This window comes from Pituophis catenifer, unplaced genomic scaffold, assembly GCF_029215685.1.
Source record: "Pituophis catenifer annectens isolate HBS135680 unplaced genomic scaffold, rPitCat1.0.hap2 SCAF_2, whole genome shotgun sequence".
NCBI classification, from domain to species: domain Eukaryota; kingdom Metazoa; phylum Chordata; class Lepidosauria; order Squamata; family Colubridae; genus Pituophis; species Pituophis catenifer.
This window is the reverse complement of record NW_027256882.1, coordinates 175872576-175884834: the sequence shown is the minus strand read 5'-3', so window position 1 is coordinate 175884834 and position 12259 is coordinate 175872576. Positions and strand designations below refer to the sequence as shown.

The following is a 12259-nucleotide window of genomic DNA, read 5'->3' as shown; positions in this document are numbered from 1 at the left end:
GAGAGAGAACTGAAGCTTTATCAAAGGGCGGGATTTGCTCCTGTCTACAAACTTATGCTGTTTATAAGATGGAAATGGACTGAGTTGGACAAACCCTAAACAAGTAAGAGCCAGAGTGGTGAAGTGGTGAAGATGCTAGACTCGGGCTGGGAAGCCCCAGCTTCAACTCTAACTCAGTTACAGAAACTACCTGAGTGATTTTGGCTCTGTCTCTTAGTGGTCCCTTCCCCAAAAGTTTATTAGAGGAAAAATTAGAGTGCTATACACAGGTAGTCTTCAATTTACAACTATTCATTCAGTGACCATTCAAAGTTACAATGACACTGAAGAAAAGTGACTTATGACCAGTTTTCATATTTACGAACGTTGCAGCATTTCCCCCCACCCCGGTCATGTGATCAAAATTCGGATGCTTGGCAACTGGCTTGTATTTATGACAGTTGCACTGTCCTGGGTCATGTGATTAGTATTTGTAATCTTCCCATCATCAGAATTCCATGTACATTTTTGCAATCAAGACAGGCCAACTGCAACAAAGATTTCATAGCTGAAGGAAGGAAACGTTAGAAAAGTCCTTATTCTTCCATTTCACGGCTCTTTCCCACCTCTGAATTTTGAGATGTCCAGTAATTTGAGGAAGAACTTTGGGGCAGAGTGGTGGCGTAGGGGAGGAAAAATACCTCACTGGCAGAGTGAGGGAGTGAAGTGAGGGCTGATTTCCTGCACTGTAAAGTACACTGTAAAGCATCACACTAAATCTCCATTTTCTTTATATCCCCTTTCTCTCCTCATAGATTGGGCCTCGGACACAACAATATTCGCATGATTGAGAATGGCAGTCTTGCTTTCTTGCCTATCCTACGTGAGTTGCACTTGGATAACAACAAGCTCTCAAGAGTCCCTCCGGGATTACCTGATCTCAAGTTTCTGCAGGTATCCAATAAAATGCAGTTCTGTGGCGAGAAAAGTAAGGCCCTGTACTTAGGCAGGAAAAATACCCCCAAATGCACAGGTACAAAATAGACATTAGCTGGCTCAACACCTGTGAGAGGGAACTAGGTGTTCCATTTAAATATGAGCCAGCAGTGTGCTGCAGCTGCCAAAATAGCCAATGCAGTCCTAGGCTGCATCAACACAGGGCTAGCGTCAAGGTAATGAGAAGTGATAGTGCTGCTCTATATAGTATTAGTAAGGCCATGCTTGGAATACTGCGTCTGCTTCTAGTCGCCATCAAACAAAAAAGATGCTGAGATCTTAGAAAGAGTCAGACAGAAGAGCAACAAACATGATAAGGGGTCTAGAAGCTAGACTATATGATGAACGGCTAAGGAGACTAAGTATGTTTAGCCTAATGAAGAGGTGACATGATAGCCGTCTTCCAATACTTGGAATGGTTGTCACAGGGAAGAGGAGGTAGCACCTGAGGACAGGAAAAGAAGCAATGGATGGAAGATCATCACAGGAAGATCCAACATAGAACTAAGGAGAGGTTTCCTGACAGTAAGAACAAGTAGTCAATGGAATGGCTTGCTTCCTGAAGTTGTGGATGCTCCATCACTGGAAATTTTCAAGAAAAGATTAGACAATCTTTTGTTTGGGATGCAGTAAGGACTCCTGCCTTGAGCGGGGGGTCGGAGTAGAAGACTTCCCAGGTCCCTTCCAGCTCTATGATTCTATGATCTCCTAGGTTTCAGGGAGTGCATGAAGTCTAGGAGATCATACTTCAAGCTTCAACAGTGGGCAACCTTAGAAAATTCATTGGGTTGACATAACCCAAAGAAATCCAGAACTCTGTTTTCTTGATTCTGTTTTGAAATACCTATGCAAATGGAACATGCAAGTGGAACAAGACATTGCTGTCCTTTACATATTGCCACATATTGCCTTTTCAGTTCCAAACTGTCTTTCATATCCTTTTCCATACAGAATCTGGCTCTGTTGCACTGCAGGTCCAGAACTATGATTCTGCAACCCAGCAAACTGATTTTGCAAATTCTCTGTGGTGTATAAAAACAATATATCGTAGTTATCTATATTCTGTATAGTTTCATGAGTATCTTGTGCTACTCTAATAATCATGGTTATTTGCTTGGAATTTTAAAATGTACTAGAAAATCCATGATCTTTTCGGTTATTTTTTCAAATATCCTTACCAGATCCTTCAATGCCTTCAACAATGGCAGAGCTTCTAATGTACCTGAAAAGTTCTTAAAAATTCAGGAAGATATTTATAAATGAATCTATCTTGAAATTATCCCATGCTGAACTGTATAGTGCAGTCAAACATCAGGAGTCCGAAATGCTTTATGACATTTTTTAATAGTCATAAAATGCTTTATGATAATGTTTACCATAAAATGTACAAAATTTGCCAAATTTTAATCCCACAGGAGTCATGGGTCCCAGATTTTGGATGCATTCTCTAAGTTAGTCCATTTGAGGTTGCTTGGTTCAAAAGGTTTTGCCCTATGATACACCATTTTGTCCAGATACAGACCTGAGAGTTTTAAATATAGTTATCCTGCTAGGGGAAATGGATAGTGTACAATTTACAAAACTCAGTTAACAATACAAATAACAGCAAAGCTGGAAATTGTTATGTCCTTGGAAGGACACTGTGTAGAAATCAATAGAGCTTATTTCTGGTTGCTGTAAAACTATTATATGAATTCATGATCTTTAGACACTTAACCTTCCTATGACAACCTGTATCAATTGAATTTCCCTCCCTTTCTCCTCCCCCCAAAATCAAACCCCACCACATTCCGAACAAATTCTAATTGTTGCTAAAATAAGCTTTGTTAAATGGGTATACAAAAGGACCCAATGACTTAACTGGGATTCTGGGTTTTTTTGTTCTTAATTTTGGCTTCCTAAAACCATTGTTGGCAAAGTAAACAATATCTGAAACAACTTTTCCTAGCATGGTGCCTTCCAGCTGTATTTGAACTATAGCCCCCATTATTCCCAGCCAATATGGCCATTGGCTGCTCTAACAGGATAGTGCTTTAGGTAATAAATAAGCTGAGCTGAGTATTTTTTTATATATGATGGTCTCAAGAATGATAGATTCCATGCGGTATCTCCAGCCATCTTATTAGCTTCAACAATAAAACAAAATGAATGTGATCTGAGAGAAAGATATGCAGGGGTGGGATTCAGCCAGTTCGGACAGGTTCGGGCGAACTGGATGTTAATTTTAATCTGGTTCAGCGAATGGGTAGTTGCAAGGACTAGCTGACCCCACCCACCCCACCCCACCCCTCCCAGGAGTCTCCACACAGCCTGTTTTGGATGCCAGGTAAGTGCAGGGCCTGCGCCTAGGCTCTGGGAGGGCAAAAAATGGGCCTACCGGAAGTCCGGAAACAGGCCCGTTTCTGGCCTCTGGAGGATCTCGGGTGCCCGGGGAAGACCGTTTTCACCCTCCCAGAGGCTCAAGGAAAGCCTCCGGAGCATGGGGAGGGCAAAAACGCACACACTCCTGGTCGTGGTGGAGGAGGCTGAGTAGGCCTCGCGCCCATGGCCATGCCCACCCAGCAACCAGGCAGTGAACCTGTTGAAAAAAATTTTCAGTCCCACCCCTGAAGATACATATGTTCCTTCTTGCTTATGCTCTTCTTGTTCTTACCACGTGCAGAAATGTTACTTCCTATCTTCTCATTATGGGGAGAGGCAAGGCTTTAAAAAGTAGCCTGTTTGTTTCCTCAAAATCTTAATCTTACCTTAATTTCTTGGGCTATGGGCCATCAAGTATATCTAAATGTGAAACTTGAACACTGGATCTAGTTTTAGCATACAGATAGGTCTCTATAGAAATTCTCAGTGATCCAGGTCAACAGATTTACATTCTTCAGTCAACATAACATACGTGTCCATTTTAAATCCAAGAATACACTAAGGCAGAAGGCTTGTCCACCCCAAGGATAAAACACCCCAACATAAACTGAGCAATGTGGTATTTGCAGTACAATGCAGTGAGACATGTGCAGATCTGTACATTGGGGAAACAAAGCAACCACTTCATAAACACATAGCACAACATAAAAGAACAAACCTATCAGGACAAGTTTCAGCAGTCCATCTGTATTTAAAAGACAAAAGCCACTCCTTTGAAGACAGTAAAGACCACATTTTGGACAGAGAGGATCGCTGGTTTGAAAGAGGGCTCAAAGAGGCCATCTTTCTTAAAATTGAACAGCCTTCTCTTAACAGAGGGGGAAGGATGCAACATCATCTACTGTATCTCCAGTCTACAACACAGTCCTTTCAACAGTTCCAAGAAGGCGCCACACCCATTTGCACTACTCAGGTGACCCTAAGATAAACCTCTAGTGGCTTCAACGACTCTCTAAAAGAATGCAAATGACCAGCTGTCTGCAAGGAGTATAAATCATTCCATTCCCCACCATCTGGTCAGAGCTTCTTGGATGAGAAGCAAAACATCTTCAAAGAAAAACAAGAAAGTCCAGTTGCCTCTTGAAAAAAGCACCTTTGGGATACTGATAGGTCTTTACATTGAAAAGTGTTAAGATCTGAACTGATGTACAGGTGGTCCTCAACTTATAAACATTCATTTAGCGACTGTTCAAAGTTACAATGACACTGAAAAAAAATTACTTATGACTGGTCCGCACACTTGTGACTGTTGCAGCATCCCCATGGTCACACGATCAAAATTTGAGTCCTTGGCAGCCATCAAGTCTGTATGATAGTTGCAGTGCCCTGGAGTCATGTGATTGCCATTTGTGACCTTCCCATCTCGCTTCCAAGTCAGTGGGAGAAGCTTAATGCCTATGTGATTCATTTAAGAACTGCAACCATTGCAAAAAAAGGGTCATAAAATCGGCCAGAGTTCACTTAACAACCACCTTGCTTAGCAATAGAAGTTCTGGCCCCAATTGTGGTCGTAAGTTGAGTTCTCCCTTTGTTCAAGACAAATGTCTCAATTGATGAAGGTAAGCCCAGTTGACCCTCCGCTTCTAACCAATTCTTCTGTCTTCTTCCACAGGTGGTGTACTTGCATTCCAACAACATTACTCATGTTGGCGTTAATGATTTCTGCCCTGTGGGCTTTGGGGTCAAGCGTGCCTCGTACCATGGAATCAGCCTTTTTGGCAACCCTGTGCCTTATTGGGAAGTTCAACCAGCTACCTTCCGCTGTGCCACTGATCGCCTGGCTATCCAGTTTGGCAACTACAAAAAATAAAAATCAAGAATAAACGAGGGTGGGAGGGTTGGGTAGAGGGACAAGGTAAACCCAATGGGGAAATGAGGGGGTGGGAGTAGGGAGGGGGATGTGAATCAGGCGATGGTGAAATGAGGCCCATTCTGGAGAAGTGGGAGTCACCGGTAGAGTCATGCTAACAGAAAAAGTCAAGAATTATTGACTTCTATGAGCCAGCCAATGTCCGGGATAGAGCAAGGGATGGGAAGGAAGTTCATAGAGCAAAGGGAAGAGAAATAGATGAAGATCTTACAATATGGTCCATTTAACTAGCCTACATTAGTCCTGCATTTGAAATCAGCTCGTTATGATCTGCAAACAAGTACTTGTCTTTCTAGTTCAAAAAAGTTTTGATGCTACTGCTGGCTTGTCTGGGGCAGAACAGGGTGGGAAGGGGTGGAGGGGTGGGATTTGAAGGGATTCTGGCCTATAGTTTTGTTTGCATGAGCAGTCCGCTCTCTCAGACCTGCTACACCGGTATATTGTTGATTTGTGATTGACTTATGTGCCCCCTGAATTTATCAGCTTGCAGTATGGATGTCATTTTCTGACCGCAACCTTCATATGTTATAGAATGTGTTGGGTGATCCAATGAATTCTGTTTCTGCATTTCTTTAACTTGCAAAATCAGCCTCTGTATATCTTTTTTAAAAAACAAAAAAACAAAAACAAAAGAGGAAGGCACCTCTATATAATGTACATCAATCTTATACCAATTAAACTATCATGGCTTCTGCCAAAGTGTCCTAGGAATAGTTTGGTGATCTGGCTGCAAAACCTCAACAACTCCCAAGATTCCTTGGGACAAGGAAGGGATTAAACAGACTGAAACTTCTACTGTGGCTTCTATATACCTAAGCCTCTAGCTGCTGGCAATCTGGCTTCTAAGGTGTTTGTCCAGTGTGGCTGGACAAACACCCATTATTCTACTCTTTATTACCGTCTTTATTGAAGAAAAATAGACCTTGTAAATTATCCTATACAATGTATAAGTGGCCTGTCTCGATATCTGGAAATGCTGGTTGTTTGAGAAGATTAAGATGTGAGCAACTATAATGTGGGATTTTTAACTCATCCAACAGCAGCAGCAACAACTGCAACATCAGCAATCCCGGGCAAATTCTGCTACCAAAGTTCCTAGCTTCAATACAAATCAAAGTACAGCATATCGCACTTTGTTCAACTCAGGTTCCAATTACCATAGCAAGTGTGACATTTTTGGCAAGGGTGGGCAGATGATGGAAGAAATGCCACCCCCTTTTGAGGGTTCTTTCTCTTAAGTAAGAGAGGCCCAGCATGTCTCCTATTCCAATTAGCCATGCCTTGCATCGAAGAAGAAGACAATAAGAGTAACTTGTGGGTGCACAGAAAATCCAGAAAAGTTTTCTCAGTTCACTGTCCCCATTCTTCTCTAACCCCTCCTTGTTCTGCCTTCATTTACTCCGGAAAAGTGAAGTGGAGACTTGGTCCCTGCGGCCACGTCCCCCTCAAAGTGTTTTGAATATCATTAGATGTATGCCCCCCCCAACTCCCCCATGGTTGCTTGGTTTCCTGAGGCCCAGATGCTAAGACGCATTTAAAAGAGGTGTTCATTGCTATATGCAGAGAATATAATGAGGGGTCCAGCAATGTTGTCCTACATTGGTAACTCACCTGTCTTTTCCAATTTAGTTTTCTGTCTTACAAGAACATTTAGAAAAACCTGCTATGGAGGTAAATAATGGAATAACTGCAGGAGATCCTTCGGTTGGTAACTCCGAGAAGCTTTTTGTCCAAAAGTCTTAGACATGTATCAATTGGGGTAGGCTGTTCAGCTCCAATCTGATTCATTGATCTGAGATTTGAATGGTTAATTTGATTAACTTGGAACTGATTCAAAGAATTGAGTCTGCCTGATTTTCTGTATTAATGGGGGGCAGGGCGGGGGGGGGGGGGAGATTTTCGCTCATGCTCAAAAGCCTTTCTGTATAGGCAAATCAAGTTTTCCGGCATCCTGACCTTTTGATCCAAATTGTCAATCTGATTTGGAAGTTAATTTGATTCAGAGGTCCAGTCCAACTATTACATAACTGAATCGCCAATGTGAAGCTTTTGCACAACCCTATTATACAGTAGATGAGAAGTGGGCAGGGAATAGATAGCAACGGGATTTCTCAAAATAGGAAGGGGTAAAAATAGGGCATTTGGAACCCAGATATACCTAATGGATCTAGATTAAAAAAAATACCCAGCTCTGCCCAGTGCCATAGAAATGGAACCGAAGGACATGGATAATGAAACCAGAAGAAGCAGGCCCCAAATCCTGCACTTCTATTCTTCACTCTGGTGCAAGCTTGACAGCACATTGAGGATGATCAAAGAAGTAGAGATATTGAAGAAGCTGGGGGTGGGGGTGGGGGGAGAAAACTAGGAATTGAGGTGGTAGGACAGCACTTTTCAATTACCCAGAGAATGTAAAGGGTTAAAAAAAAAGCACTATTCCAGAAAAGGGCAATGACAAGCCATTTCTATAACCCTACACTGAGTGTGACCCAAAGACAACTTTATCATTTCACAGTTGTGGACTGATTCCTCTTTTTTTTTTTTTTTCTCAATCCACCTTATATCATTAAGTAGCAGATCTTCAGCCCAGACAAGGAACTTTAAACTCAGAAGCTTCAGGTCAGCTCTCAGCTATGACAATCCCAACCCTAATTCAGAAAATACATCTCCCTGTTTTTAATCTTTAATTGTGTATGTGTGTGGGGGGGTATTTTTTGCTCAATCAGAGGCTGGAAAGAAAAGAAATAAATATAAGAAATCTCCAGAGAGGTTAAGAAAAGCTGAGAGAATTGTTTACCCACAAGTTTTGGGTCAAACAATTTTCATTTCCAAGTAGATATCAGAAGAGATATTCTTAGAAGCAGTGCTGGATTTAGGCAGAAGCTAAACAAGGAACAGCTTTGGACCCCACAAAATTTCAGAATGTCAGTTTTCTGATTTTGCAAACAAGCTCATTATTAGTGATATTTAAAAAAGTAATTTTGTCAGCAGTTTGGTATGTATATTAATGTATCTTAAAATTATTTTTAAAATTACATTTAATGATTATTTCCAGGTATATTGTATTATAATCTATGAGCAAAATCAAGCCAGACCAGTGATAAATCACTAAACATTTGGAAATACTTTTTTCACTTTAAATATTATTAAATAATTTAAAGGCTTATATATACATACATAAATGTGCGCACCTACAGTATATTGCACAGACACACACACACAGAGGCACGCACATTTTCAATTTTTTTGTGGCAACCCAAGATCCTCTTTTGATATGGACCTTAGCAAAAACCTTCTACAGTAGCCTTTTAACAAGGGATGTTTAGAACCTCACCAAGTCTAAATCCTGCAATGCAAGAAGACGGAACCTGTGAGAAACTATGAGAAACAGAATTACACACATGCATGAACATATATATTATATTTTTTATTGAAAGTTTTAACAACAATAGTAAGAGCTAATGCAAACTAGAACAATGAAAGAGAAAGGGAGAAATAAAAGTTAAAGGTTAAAGTTAAAAGTGCTAAAAGAAAGAAGAGCGGAAGAAAACTAGAGAAAAAGAAAAAAAAGATATAAAGATAAAAAGATGTGGTTTTCAGTCTTCTTCACAACAGTTACAGCTACAATTATATTTTAACTTCTCTCTCTCTAAAGTTACCTCATGACTCTCTTCTTTCTGTAATCTATTCTGTCTCATCATCAAAACTATAAATCACAAGTTCATTTTTACACAAAAAAATCCATAACGGGTTTCCATTCATCAATAAATGTACATGTTTCCATCTGCATGATTGGATACATATACCGTAGGCCCCATCAGTGAAGGATCCTATATCATTGCTAAGTTTTTTGCCCAGTTCTTAAGATTTTTTTTTAAATCAACAGGCAAGTTATACATGTACCAGAGGTGGGAAACTATGGTCCATTTAAGACTTGTGGCTGACTGAGGAATTCTGGGAGTTGAAGTCCACAAGTCATAAAAGGGCCAGTTCCCCATCTCTGGATACAAACAATGCTAAGCTGAGGCGGTAAAGAAATAATTTGAGAAGAGGAAATTTTATTTTATTCACCTCCTTCCTCTGGTTTTTTTTATAGTCCAGAAATGCATGATGGAATAAAGGGAACCTTAATTTTTTTCCCAGCCTATTTGCTTCTTCTGCATCCTGTAGTGCCATGCTATGCATAGCCACTTCATCATCAATGACATTGCATAGGCGATCTCTGGGACTTCATCTTTACTGCATTAATGTTAACTGAGCAGCGCTGCAGTGTCTTGAATTGCATTATCATATTTTTAAACTGTCACAAGGTAGAACAAAGGGAAAAGTTAACCACTCAATACAAAAACATCTAGTTAAAGGAAAGGATGCAACTATAGGGATGAGGGAAAATAAGAACAATTGCCCAGGTATGAATTCTTGATTTCTCACATTCTCTTGGTGAACTTTTTAGAAAAAAGAAACTCACTTTTCACAATGATGTCCAGTTCCTGTAGAGTCATGTAGCTAAAATCTGTCTAGCTGTGAATTGGATAATTAAGCCTGTCTGGCTAGCAGGAACTGACTTCCTAGTTTTATCCTTCCTCCTGTTAAAAAAAAGTAGTAGATTTATGGGTTTTATATATATAAAAAAACATTATGAAGCCCAGTGCAATATTGACTCTTGTAGAAGTGTCCAATAAAGTTAGCAGTAATTGCCACCTTTAGCTGTTATCACTGGGGTTGGTGAATAAAACATCTTTTCGATTTAGAAACTCAAGCAGCAGTCCAATGCAGCCACAGGCAGGGAGACCAAAAGCAACTTTGTGCATTATTTTCTTTAGATGTCTATGTATGCTTTTAGGACTTTTTAAAGTGTCCATCTAAAAATATAAAGTATGTAACTGGCAAAAGAACGTAACCTGCTGTTGAATATTGTATGTGATGTGGCCATCTAGTTTACTACATGCAAATGTATTTCTGACTGAAATAAATTTTTGGCATTCAGCATATTGTTCCTATCCTTGAAATAGCCGCAAACATCTATTTTACCACATATATGCTGAAGAGAGATTTACAGCTAAATTGGACTTCTTACTGGATGTACAAATAAGTGATGGGGGAAAAACAGCCTGCTTCAAATCTAATTTTTTACATAAATGCACATTTAAACAGCACAAATTCTTAATTTTTAACAAGGAAGCCATTATCACTGCACTATTAAGGGATGGCAATTGTATAAAATGTGGAAAAATTATAAATTAGTGCATCTTCTGATATAGTTTTGTTGATAATTATAAAGATTAGCTGGTTATACTTAACTGAGGAGCTTTTATGACAATAGCTTGCTATTGGAAACATGTCAATTTCTGCTAAAGCTTTTAGAGTTATTAAGAAGTTACGATGGCTTTAGTAGTCACAACCCTCTGTACCAAAGCTGATTGATGCTCCTGAAAGCTAAAATTCCAACATACATGGAAAGCATCAGGTTGGGGAAAACTTCAGCATTCTAAGGGATTTCATTGGTTTATAGTTACTGGCAGGTGTATCCTCAAGGGTGGTGAAAAAAGTCAAAATGGCCACCTCAACCATATTATGTTAGCCCTGCCCCCCCTTTTTTTACTTCTGTTACTTGGAATGACATAAAAGGGGCAACAGTTACAACCATGCAGTTGCAGCCAATATCTTGACACCCTTTTCCTGTGAATATCCTTGGTTAAAGACCAATGAGTGGCAGCTATGGTTAGAATAGCCATAGCTGCCACTACAGCTACTGTAGAATAGGGATAGCTGCAAACTAACAAGGATGAGTTGGAATAATAGCTGAAGGAAGATCTATGAGGATTCAGATGCTTGATTTTTATACTGTGCTAAACTAAGCCAAGTAGTTTGTCTGGTTTGGGCTAAGCATGTAGTATAAATGCAGTCATTATGGTCTGTAAATCAAAGTTGGCTTATGGCCTAGCAGTTTATGTGAACTTTCCCAGCTATGAATTCTTCAATAAACCAACTAAACCAAACTATGGTTTTTGGATTGTGCAAACCTGCTCAGACACCATGAGGGAATAGTTGAGGTGATTCTTTACTCGAATGTCTGATCAAATGATAATAGAAAACAGTTCAGAAATACAGCTATAATTTTTTTTTGTTTTTTAGCTCCATTTTGGTCCACAAAGAAAGGCTTGAGGGGAAATTGAACGGTAAATATTAATGGCTTAAATGCCCCAAAGAAAAGGAATCAAATTTTCACAAAATTACAAAAATTAGAAGCAGATGTGATATGTCTGCAAGAAGTACACATTCAAAAAGACTATCAAAAAATCCTAGAAAACCCCAAATTAGGAAAACTATATTCATCTCTGGCCCAAAAAAAGAAAAAAGGAGTAGTGATTTACGTAAAAGAAAAAATACAATCTAAATTAGTTTATACCGATGAGCAAGGTAGAGTGGTGATGGTAGAACTAGAAATAGGAAAGAGGAAAATGTTAATTGTAGTGATTTATGCACCTAACCAAAAACTACAGGTTTTTTTTAAAGATCTACATATAAAATTAGCAGAATTAGAATATGACGATATTTGTGTAATAGGGGATTATAATGCAATAGTAAATGCAAAGAAGGACTACAAAACTGGGAAAAAGAAAACAAAAGAAAAAAGAAATACTTCCAAAAGAATTCTTTACTATGGCTGAAGAACTAAACTTGGCAGACATATGGAGGGAAACACATGAAGAAGAGGCCCAATACACCTTTTACTCCCATCTGCATAACTCCTGGTCAAGATTGGACATGGCATGGATGACCCCAAATATCAAAATAGAAGTAGAAAAAATTGAGATAGGCACAAACCAATGGGCAGACCACAATCCACTATTCATAAACTGGAAAGGGGAAAGAAGACGTAAGAGATGGACAATGAACCAAAGATTATGTAAAGAAAAAGAATTTAATTTGATCTTAAAAAAGGAAGTAAAAATATTTTTTCAGATAAATAAAATAGAGGAAACCTCTTTA

The 12259-nt window shown here is 39.4% G+C and overlaps 1 protein-coding gene across 1 annotated transcript in view; it reads left to right on the top strand.

Annotated features, from left to right (window-relative positions):
• The window catches only part of BGN (biglycan), a 55997-nt gene extending 50773 nt beyond the window's left edge, over positions 1-5224 (top strand). Inside the window, exons 7-8 of the mRNA XM_070935177.1 lie at positions 795-933; positions 5009-5224. Coding sequence (XP_070791278.1) covers positions 795-933; positions 5009-5206 — 337 coding nt within the window. The 3' untranslated portion in view covers positions 5207-5224. The remainder of the gene's footprint in view (positions 1-794; positions 934-5008) is intronic.
• The last annotated feature ends 7035 nt before the right edge of the window (positions 5225-12259 follow it).